Here is an 11,448-nt window from a genome sequence, read left to right on the forward strand (position 1 = left end):
CAGCCCCAGAGGCAGGCCGTGACCGTGGGCCCTGCTCCAGACAGGCAGGAGCCCCAGGGGAGGCTCCACGGTTCCCAAAACCCCTTACTTACACTCACCAAGTGCCTGCAATTTCCCGTATTTCAGGCCTGTGCATTTACCAGGGAAACAGTATGAAAAACAAAACAAAAAAAAGTCTAGAGTTTGAACACCTCAGGTGCCACAATGTGGTAATAAAAGTACCGATTTGGACATCATTTACACATGAAGTTAGAATTCAGGATCGGGTACACAAATGGTCTTCATACGGCCTCTTAAAAGCAAGAGGAGCTCAATTTCAGCTATGCAAAACCTGGCAAAAGAAAAGCCAGGCGGTAAACACTCGATGTCTGAAACCCGCAGACAGATGGAAACGGCGCTTGCAGCAGGGAGTGGGAACAGACCACCGGTGTCTGGGCCGCGGCCTCAGCAGCACGGCCCGCCCTCCAGGGAGGCCGCACTCCCCCGCCAGGCCCTCACAGTGCCGGAGGCGTAGCGGGTTAGATGAAGACTACAGGAGAGCAGGGACGTTGTCTTTAATGAAGTTGGAATTAAAAAGTCACTCGGTAAAATGTTTACGAGTATTGGTTTTTATCACATCAAAAAAGTTGACATGCAGGTCAGAGCTGTTTCCCTGTAGAAAGTGGGAAGCCATGTGTTAAAAGCCACAGAACTGGCTGCTCCTGCCAGGTGTATCTGAAAAGGGGCTGCTGCATGAGAACACGTTTAAGTTAAAACAACCCTTCACGTATCAAAGAAATGTGTCAAAATAATCTCAAACAATTAAAATATATATATATTTATAATTCCAGGCCCTCAGAAGCAATCGTGGTAGTTAGGAACGAAGTTTTGAGTCATCATGATAGAGGCCAACTCAACACATCTCTAGCGAGATGAAATTCGGAAACCGGCATTAGAGCCCAGAGTTGCTGCAGAATCTCCTTCCTCCACGCGCCGGACGGACAGGCGAGCGTTCTCCGGGGCCACGGTGAGCGTCCTGGGAGGCAGCAGCTGGCGTCCTGGCTCCTTCCGCGGGCCCGGCCCCCCGCCCCCGCCCCCCAGCCCACACGGCTGTCCACCCGGCCTGCCCTCTGCAAGGCCAGCGTCTGGACGCCTGACCGGCACTGGAAAATAAATCAACGCGATTCGGTTTAAATGCCAGTTTCTTCAAGAACCTGATATTTCAGTTACAAATAATTGAAGCTCCTTTTTAAAAAGAAAATAACTCCCTTGTAATCAACTACTTTATGTGAGGAAAGAAGACGGCGTCACAGCAGCTTGCGGCCGTCCAGGGCCCGCGGAGCGCGGCCGCGTCTAGCTGGCGAACGTCTTGCCCACGTCCTCCTTCCCCTTGTACGTCCTCTTGCCGTGCGTGAACGGGATGTACCGGTACTTGATCATGTGCTGGGGACAGGCAGACGCGTCTCAGCACGGCTTCCCCGTGACCCACCTTCCCTCCAACTCTGAGCCCCACCTTCTCCACATACCGGGCGTGGAGCCAGAGCTCCGGCAGACGCCCCCGTCCCCCCACTGCCCAGCGGAGCCAGCCGAGCTGCTGGAAACCCTGAGGGTGTGGGATGGGCTTCGTGACGCCCTGTGTGCCAGACGGGCTAGCGCTACTGAGCTGGGGACGTGGGATGGGTGGCACCCGGGCCCAGGTGGTTGGGCGGGTGGGGAGGCCAGGATGAAGCCGCACCACCCTGTCTGGCCAGGCCCGTTCTAGGGTGATGCTGGCAGGACACACCGTCCAGGAGGTCCTGGGCCCCGACTGTCCCGCAGTATGATGTGCCAGACCGGAGGGTGTTAACCGGCTGTGCTGTGCTGGCGGGGAGCGAGCACCACACCCATCGACCTGCAGGGAGAGCAGGGGCCACACGGCCCTCCCGTGTCTCGGGCCCGAGCCGGCTCTCCCAAAGCTACCAGTACTGGGTGGCACTGTCTCACGGTGCAGAATCATCTGGGTTTTTACCTTTATTTGCCTCTTCATCGTGATACAGAAAAGCATGATGAAGTACATGACCAGGATGGGCCAGAACACCGGGACGTTGAATGCCTCAAAGAAGGTGCAGACCATCGCCACCAGGATGCCCTTGGTCGCTGCGTGCCTACCGGAAGGAGAGAAGGTCAGAGCCGGACGGCGGCCCCGAGGAGGGTGTGGGTCTCCACTTGCGGAGCGGGGTGGGCGCTGCGTGTGGCGTGTCTGACGTACTACGTGTGACCACGGACACAGCGTTCTTAGTCCCTTGGACACTCGAAGTTTTCTGAAATTACAGAAGTGTAAAACAGCAGTGGGGGCCCCGGCACTGCGCAGGCCACCAGCTGGGGGATGCAGATGCCCCCCATGTGCTGCTGGGGCCCACGTCTAGAAATCCAGTCCCGAGCCTCAAGGCTTGAGTCCCACACGCCCAGCAGGCCATCCCCCAGTGGCCGAGCAGTGTCCCCAGGAGAAGCAGGTGGAGTCAGGCCTCAGGGCCACCCTCCCTCCGGCTTAGGGCCCAACCCATCAGGGTCACAGCCCTCCTTAAAATCCCCCTTGGTCTCCCTTTCCTAGAGAACAAAGGCCACCTCAGAGGGCGGGCAGGACCCGGCCTTGCCCACTGCCCACCCTCCCCCGGCAGCCCTGGGCCCAGCGTTTCACACTCATCCCACAGGGACTCACCGAGCGCCTGCACGGCCACCCCTGCACCAGGAGGACAGGCTGAAGGGCGGCAGCTCTTTGCCTTCACTTTTGTGACAACACAGGACAGACACGTTCACAGACCAGCCCCCCCCGCAACACACACACACACACACACACACACACACACACACACACACACTAGGGGGTCACCTCCATCCTCCTGTCACATTCGTACTTGTCACAGCGTCACACACACGTGACCGCCTCCAGGAGGCCTGGGGACGCCCAGGCCACCCCGAGGACCGAGTGGGGAGAGAGCGGGTCCCCCTTCGGGCCACCGGGGGGGCGCCGTGCACAAAGCAGCGTCCCCCCGAGGCCAAGTGTGCCACATACCCGGGACCCGCCTCCCCAGAAGCAGCTTCTTTTCTGCGGCATCGAGGTGCAGCAGTGTTACCTTGGGAGGGGGGTGGGCACTACAAGGCCCCGTGACCCCCCTCCACGCCCAGCAGGCACGCTTCACGTTCTGGGTGAGTCAACGTTGAGAACGAGGAAACACAACAGAACTGGCGTTTCTCCAAGGAGTCTAAGCTGCTGGCTCGCTGGGACCGAAGCGCCTGCCCCCGTCTCACGGCCGTGCGTGGGCACGGGCGTCTTTCGCAACCACCGTTAGGAAGTGACTCACCAAAACTTAAACTCTGGGAGCCTTCGAATGAAGGGCCGGAACTCCTCATTCTGTTTGGTTGGTAACGAAGGGCCATCATCTGAAAGGCAGAATGTCACCCGGAGGTGAGGCACACAGTGCACCTTGTCGTTTCCACCGCTGCCCTTTTAAGGTTCCCTAGAGCTTGTGAACCAGCAGGCCTGATACGTGACATACAGATTGACATCCTTTAACCGGACATAAAATGGGGACCTTCAGTTGATTTAGAAACCGATTCACTGCTTTAGAAAATCTGTATTAGAATTGTTTTTAAGACCAGCTTAAGCGATCACGTAAAAATTCAACCACACGCCGATTTTCAGGAACGTGTCAACTGTACAACACGAGGTACAGGGAGGATGAAAGTCCACAGCCCACGAGAGCACACAGGCGGGAGCTGTGCATCCACTCTCAGGGGCACTGGGCTCAGGACGGCCACCCTCTGCAATGAGCCGCGAGCCGGGCCTCGGGCTGAGGCCCCCAAGCCACCTCCCTCCCCAGTTAACAGATGGAGAAACTGAGGCCCACTGAAAGGGCCTCTTGTTTCCTAACCCCCCAATGCAGCACCAAACGAAAGGGCTGTTTCCTTTGCTATTTTCATCAAATACTCCACAGAAAAAAATACACAGGCTCCCATCGTGATGTGAACAGGCTGCATAAAGCGTGCCTCTGCCGTTAACAACTGGGCCTCTGACTCCATGGGCTCCACAGGAGCTGCGGCGGGTTTTCCCAACAGTGGCTGCGACGCGCCGGAATGGAGGCCTCAGCATCCGGTCGTGAGCCATCCCCGCCCCCAGCTGGCCCAGCAGGTGTGTGCCAAGGCCCCCACCTGGCCCAGGTATGCCAGGAGCAGCCAGAGCCACGAACCTTTCAACCCATCGTCCTCAGGGGACACTGGGGGGCCAGTGGCCTCAGTCAGCCATGTGGAGCCGCCGTGGAAGCTTGCTTTTGTGAGAAAGGGACCTAACAGGCAAGCGTGGAGGGGACGTGGACGGGCCAGCTACCCAGGAAGCAGGCCCTGGCTCCCCCCGCCCCTGCGGGACCTCAGCAGGTTCCACAGCCTGACGGCTCACTTTCCCCCTCTGCCACACGGGGATGACAGGAGCGCCTGCCTCCTGTGACTGTCACAAGGGCTTAGCAAGTCGTTCCACAAACTTGCCAGGATCACTGAAGTTGCAGGTACATTTTAAGCACCCAGAGAACAGTCCCCAAAATTTAGATTTCAAATGTTTCCAGAGAAAATGGAGCAATCCTGGGAAGTATAGAAAACCCACAACTCTCCCCAAACAGAGCAAAGTGGACAGTCTCTACTCTACCTGAATCTTCCATTAAGGAAGGATCCACTTTTGGAGAAAGAAAAGCTATGAAGAGATTTAGATGGTAGATTCCCAAGGCGTAGGTCACGATGTACCAACCCTGGAAGAGAAGGAGAAACGGTCAGTGAGGCCACCCTGAACCCATTCCCTGTCTGGACTGAACCAGGACATGGAGTCGTAACAAGTGACGGAAGTGCAGTGGGCATCCGTGCTGACAGTTTCTCTTAAACTGCACCGTGGGTCTGGAGAGTGGATAAGCCAAGGTCCACACGGCAAACGTCTTCAAGGGTCCAGTTAGGTGCACCCAGAACGTAAAGCCACCAGCCCCCCGGAAGGCAGCAGAAACGGGGGTGCTTCACAAAGCCTCACACCCGACCTGCACACCCGGGTCACAAGCCCTGCTCTCGGCCAGGGGCGCCTGACCCAGATGCAGGCTCCGGACCAGCCTGAGACACTGGGGCTCGAGCTCCTTCCGGCGGGCGGTTCACACCACCGCACACTGTGTCAGGAATGTTCATAACGTTTGCCCAGAAGAAAACCAGAGCCGGAAAATCAGTAAACCAAGCCCAAGTCAGCAAAGTGTCGTGGACCCAAACCCCCCTCAGGTGACACAGAGAAAGGGGCACACGTGCCACATGACTCGTTCTTAGAGGACAGACTTCATCCGATCAGAACCACAGCTGCACTGCAGGACCAACTGTAAAAGCCTAAACATTTTCACGCAAACAAGATGAGCCCTTTCTACCTTAAAACGTTTTCAAGTCAAACAACAAAGACCTAAATGTGCAGAGTTAACAGCTGAGTTAACTCTGCACAAGGAGGAGTTAACACACAGCTCCTCGTGGCGGGCTGAGTCTGAAGGGACGCCAAGTCGGGTAGAGACTCAGCTCAGAGCACAGGAGAACCGACCCGTACGAGATGCACCCGCCCCCGCCCAAATCCCCCAAGTCAAGGTTTCTAGGTCATTCATTCCACTGAGAATGGACCAAGGTCCAGTTTCTTAAAAAAATCTAGACCCGATCACAGCAAACTGAACATCAGTTATGGACACCCAACACAGACCGCACCCTGCTGCAGAGCTGGACCGGGGCCCCACCGCCTTTGCGCCGAGCCAGGGCTAGGCTTCCTTGTAGGAACACAGACACAATACCATCCAAGGACAGGTCTCTATGCTTAGCTCAGGTGAGAATTCCCCAGAGCGCTGGACGCAGCATAGCATCCAGCAGGTGAAGTACCAGCCACGCACACACGCACTCCTAACCCTTGGGAAATGCCTGGAAGGAGGGCGCTTGCCTTCAAGGAGGGGGAGGAAGCCTCAGCCTCCTTCCTCTGGACAGAAGGGAGCATGAGCTGCCCTCCTCTCAGGGTCTACAGAGCACTCCTGTCCAGGAGCCCAGCACTCACCAGAGGTGCGGGGAGGGCGTCCGTCCCCTGGAGGAGCCGTGCCGCCCTCGGTCACCCCACCCGGCCCTCCTCGGACACCAGCACGGCTCACGGCACCCAGGGAATGGGGTGGCCAGTCCGGGTGATTCTGTCCCTAGAGTCCCCAGCCCCCGTAAGTCCCGCCCGAGGCAGGGTCAAGGAGCGCCAGAGGGTCCCCTGTGCAGACGAGGACACTGGAGAGTGCTGTCACCTCACCAGGCCCGGCTGACACCGAGACTGTCCTGGGAAGTCCAGCAACAGAATACAAGGAACTCAGAACGGGATGTAAACATTTAAAGACAGTCACCGAAGTCTTTCTTATACTTGGTGCTTAGCTGTAAAATTATCTTCAGAGACCCTTTCCTTCACCATAAACCCACCTAATCCAGAGATAGAAGGAAAAACAACACCCCAGCCAACACCACAGTGCAGTGACTCGTCACTGCCACCCCCCACCGACCTGCAGCAGGTAAACTCGGATCATGTAGACGAAGCTCAGGCCCAGCGTCACCACCCATCGCACAGCCGTGTACGGCGTAGACTTGTCGAGCCAGGACTGATAGATCTGGAAGGAGAGTGCCCAAGTTACAGAGACCCTGCGATTCCTTCCGCAGAGCACACTTCTTGCCAGCATTTGCCTCAGATTTTAAGTCAATGGCACTAAGCGGTGACTACAGTTAATCCAACATTTGCAGTGTTTCCTGAGGCAAGTCCACCCCTTAAGCAAAACTACTACAGAACCATCTCTTGGAGCACGTAGTCCTACAGCATCGGCCCAAGGGGCCATCGTGGGGAGACTGAACTTAAACCCCAGAGAGGATGGGACAGAGAAAGGAGAATGTCACCACCCTGCATGTGGGACTCCACCCGAGGTCCCGTCCCAAAGCCCGCCTCCCCCGGAGCCGGTCCCAGCCCGCCCAGGAGCCGCAGAGCTGACTGCCTTAATCCTTAGATTCACATATGTGCACACGTGTGCCTACATACACGTGTACATGTGTGTGTAATTAATATACACGTGTGTAGTCTAAATTTAATTTTGAGATTTTAATTATGAAAAATTTCAACCATTCGTGAGAACGAGCCTCCACGTGCCCGTCACCTGCTTCAATAATTAGGAACTTCTCCAGATGCTAGTTTTTAATTTAAAAAATCAATACAGTTTTAGTTTTGAACCAAACTGTGCGATTCTTCGCTGAGTTAGACTCTTTCCTCCGGAACTCACAGGCCTCGCTGCAGCCCCAAGGGGTATTCCCGCCACGGAGCGCAAGCCTGGGCCAGGGACAGAGGGGCCGAGGGGACGCAGACATGGGTGTCTGGACGAGGGGACAGCAAGGGCAGAGCAGGGGCCGCCAGGTCCATCCCGCCCAGGAGCTAAGAATGGTTTTCACATTTTAAAAGTTGTTGGAAAAAAACACAGAAGACAAGTACATGGCCTGAAACTCAGCAGACCCAGCACCCTCACGGCAATGGGAAAAGCTTCTGAGAGGGTGAAGAGGGTGAATGAGAGACCCAGGGAGGGGCCGCCCACCCTGCGGGGTCTGCCAGCACACTTATGCCCCAGGGAAACGTCCCAGGGTCAAGTCTCATTTAAATGTTTCTGCAACTCAGTGACCCGAAAACCAACCTGTCCAAGTCTTGTGAAGAATCTGTACACCACAGAAGGTTTCCCGTGGACGGAATCTCCCACACTGTCACCTTCTGACATGCTGTATACAAGAAAAATACAACATACTTTTAAATTAAATAAAAAGTACTCAAGGACTGGATCATTTTGCCCTGTTTTCATCCACACCACCAAGCAGGTTTCCTCAGCATTCACTGTTTCATCCACGCCGTGGCTTCCTTCTGTGTGTCTTTACTACCAGTCACCCAGAAAAAAGAAACCAGCCAGCGACACGCTTTGGTGGAGAGCCAGGAAGGCATGTGACATGCAAAACAGCAGCACCGGGTGGACTTTCGTTCCTGCTAATGTCACCTGGCTCACACTCCTCCGGCAGGTCCCCAGGAGCCGCCCTCACTGACGGCCAAGTCCTCTGGCCCCATTTCTGTGTCCACCTCCCGGGGCCGGTCCACAGCACGGGCCACCGCGCCCAAGCCTCCCCGGGGCTCGCCAGCCTCCAGCACCTCCTCCTGCCACTCCTCGGGCTCCCCTCGGTGCCCCCACTTCTCTAGGCCCCGCCCTGGCCTCTGTCCAGGCCACTGCCCACGGTGCCAGCTGTGCACCTCCAAGTCCTCCCAGACCCGATCCCCACTCCATGACCAGGATCCTCAGGTGATCATCCGTCTGCGTCCCAGTTCCTTATCTGTGCGTGGAGGTAATCCTATCTGCTCCTGACCATTTCAACATGCCCTGCGATTCCATGCGCATCTAGCCTGTGAGAACCCAGGTCACTAAGGGAAGCCAAGGGCATCGTCACCCCTGTTCCACAACAGAGGATCAAGCCCCAGATAGCTTAAGCCACTTCTCAAAGTTAAGAGTAGCCCTGACCTCAGCTCCTGCAGCCCAACACACCCCTGCCTGAACCTCGGGACCAGAGGATGCAGAGGATGGAGGGCCCTGCCAGCCTAAAGCTGGTGAAGACGCCGGGGCAAAGCTCTCCCTGCCCGCAAACTTGCGGGCAGCTCCCTCCCGATCCGGCACCACGGCAGGGCTGGGGACCAGAAGTGGACTCCAGCTCGGAGTCTGTTTCCAGGGCCCCTGAGTGGCATGGCTGTGCGGGCTCAGTTTCCTCATTGGGGAGATGGTACCCGCTGGCACAGCGGCCCTTCCCATTCAGACAGAAAACCACGGCTCCCGACGGCCCGAGCTGCCCCAACACCCGGCCTGCGCACAGCGGGGCTGGGGCCTGAACCCACGCCCGCTGACACGTCCTCGCCACGTGCACTGAGCAAGTCCGCAGGCTCACGACGCGATCCCGGGTCCCAAGTGGAACAACGTGCCCGTTACAGCTGACCCTCGAAGAATGCAGAGTTAGGGGCGCCGGCCCCCAGCAGTCGACAAGCCGAGTATACCTTACAGTCGGCCTCTGGATCCGCAGTTCAGCCAACCATGGACTGTGCGGTACCGCAGTACTTTTCTCGTGAAAACAATCCACACGTGAGTGGACCCATGCAGTCCAAACCTGTGCTATTCAAGGGTCAACTGTACAACTCAGGTATTACAATAACCTGAGCAGTCCCACCACACACGTCATCACATGTGTGCTGAAAAGTCTGTCATTCAGTGACGCCATTTCCTGGAGCCACCGTGTGGAGGAGGCCAGCTAGGCCAGCGGGTGCAGGAGTGCCCGGAGTACCACGGAGGAGGCTGAGAAATGCCCTTTGCTCTCAGGGGAGCCGAGGCTGAACTGAACAGGCGAACTCCTAGTCCTGTCTTTTGAGAAGGTGGGAAAAACTCCATTTTTTAAAAGTGGCTACGTTAGAACTTGTTACCTAGGACAGCCAGCCACCCTCTTTAGGCCAGAGCCAGGCCAGCAGAGAGCTACATCGGTAACATCATTTATCCTTCGGCTCCATACAAACTACCCCTTATTTTACTTCTTTATGGCCAAAGTGTTTACCTTTAAAACGCTTCTACTTGAGCTGAGGCATGAAGATGACCATTAGAAAAACCTGGGTATTCCTTTGAAGTACGCGCCCTAAGTAGAAATGACTGCTTCTAAGTCTCATTCTTTCAACTGAACATGTGGAAAATCTTCCCAAAAAAAAACAGCAAACTTCAGATCACCTGGCAAACGACATACGTGGTGACACACGGCTCCACACCATGGCTGAGCTTGCGTACAGCGACGTTTAGAACGTGAACTTTGGAGTCAAACGGCCTGTCTATGGCGTGACCCGCAGGCCACCTCGGCCGGCCCCACTCCGATTTGTAAAGCACCGTAGGCCCCTCCCGGGCCGCTGTGGGAGTGAGCGGCCAGCCGTGTTAGCATCAGCAGCAGGCCTGGCCCGTAGGGCGACCGAGGGAGTGGGTCTCCCTCAGACACGAGTCAGACCTGTTCCCGAACGGGGCAACCCTCACACGGCTGCGTGCCTGCGGTCCTCTTCCCTCTGCTGTTCCAAGCCCGCCGCCTCGGGAGAGGCCCCCTGTGACTGTCCAACAGGTGCCGGTCCCTCACATCATGTCACCCTGTTTTATTCTGTGTGACGATCGTTTCTGATTGCTTTCCGCTTTCTCTCTCTATTGCCTCCTACTACAACGCAAACTTCTTGAGGGGGAGCCTTGTCTGTCCACTGCCAGTCCCACGGCCCACAGGGCCCGGTACAGAGCTCGCAGTGGGAAAGTTCTCTGTTGGTTGTCACTGCTTCAGGCTCAGCCTCAAGAAAACAAAGGCAAAAATAAGACAAAACCATTCGAAGCAGAGACCAGAAGTATCACGTCTGGAGATTTGCGTACAGAGTTCCAGAGTCATCACTGCACCTGTCTGTGGAGTGGACCTCCCTCCTCAGATGGCTCCCATTACACTGAGGACAGTCCCGCCCGGTGCACGGGTCACCCACAATTTGGCTCCCACTGCCTCTCCGTTCATCCCCCTCCCCATTCCTCCTGGGTCCCCAGCGTGGTAATTTTCCACACTTTCGCCCTCTGATGCTGTTCCCTCCGCTGAAATGCCCTTCCAGACCCCATCCACTCGAGCGCTCGGCCAAGCCCCGCCGCCGGCTGCTCCCTCCCCTGGGCGTGACCACCTTCCCGTCTCCACCGGGCCCTGACCACGCCGTACCTGCACCACCACAACCGGGGGCCCCGGGGGGTCCGCCTTACACATCCCCTAAAGTGAGACCCACCCGACCGAGCAGCAGGCGCCCCGGGACGCTCCCAAGCCCAGGTGCCCAGGGCAAGTTTCCAGAGGAAGCTCTGGGCCCAGCACGCGGGGCGCCGTCGGGCGGCTCGGCCCGAGCGCTCGGAACCTTCGGTTCGCAAAATGGCCAGGACTCGACCTCAAGACACCCAAGTCCACCGCGACGCTTCCTACCCAAATCCCGCAGGCCGCCCTGGGTCGGCGAGGACACCGAGGCCCCACGGCCCGGGCCGGGCGGCCGACCCCTTCCAGGACGCGCCAGCGGGGGGCGGGAGCCGGTCATCGCGGCGACCCCAGGGGCCCCGTTCGGCCCCGGCCCCGCGCGCGGCCCCCAACACCCCGGCCCCCGCCCCGCCCCGCCCCCGCCCCGCCCCACCCCACCCGCCGGCACCTCGCGGTCCACTGCGGCCGAGCGCGGTCTCCCGAGGGCCGCGGGAAGGAGGACGCGAGGGGCTGCCGCGCCGGCGCTTCGCTCGGTCCGGGAAGACGCAGCCGAACACTTCCGCTCCGTCCTGAGCGGCACCGCCTCCCGGGCCTTCAAGATGGCCTCCGGGGCGGGGCCGAGAGCCTCCA

The 11,448-nt window shown here is 57.8% G+C and overlaps 1 protein-coding gene across 1 annotated transcript; it reads right to left on the reverse strand.

Moving 5' to 3' along the window:
* Positions 1–793: 793 nt before the first annotated feature.
* RER1 (retention in endoplasmic reticulum sorting receptor 1) lies at positions 794–11,423 on the reverse strand. Its single transcript, XM_030880980.2, has 7 exons — positions 11,267–11,423; positions 7,701–7,782; positions 6,537–6,641; positions 4,655–4,754; positions 3,321–3,399; positions 1,988–2,123; positions 794–1,422 (listed from the first exon to the last, which is right to left on the reverse strand). The coding sequence occupies exons 2-7, from the start codon at positions 7,779–7,781 to the stop codon at positions 1,333–1,335; spliced, it is 591 nt and encodes a 196-aa protein (XP_030736840.1). The 5' UTR covers position 7,782; positions 11,267–11,423; the 3' UTR covers positions 794–1,332.
* Between the last annotated feature and the right edge of the window lie 25 nt (positions 11,424–11,448).

Source organism: Globicephala melas, chromosome 1, assembly GCF_963455315.2.
Source record: "Globicephala melas chromosome 1, mGloMel1.2, whole genome shotgun sequence".
Lineage (NCBI taxonomy): Eukaryota > Metazoa > Chordata > Mammalia > Artiodactyla > Delphinidae > Globicephala > Globicephala melas.

Bases quoted from the DNA above. Each gene is read 5' to 3' on its own strand.
- RER1 (XM_030880980.2), bottom strand. From the start codon at position 7,781: ATGTCAGAAGGTGACAGTGTGGGAGATTCCGTCCACGGGAAACCTTCT. The intron at 6,642-7,700 runs GTTGGTTTTCGG...CTCTCCTTCCAG, and splicing joins TCTTCACAAGACTTGGACAG to ATCTATCAGTCCTGGCTCGA. The intron at 4,755-6,536 runs GTCGGTGGGGGG...CTTCTCTTCCAG, and splicing joins TCCGAGTTTACCTGCTGCAG to GGTTGGTACATCGTGACCTA.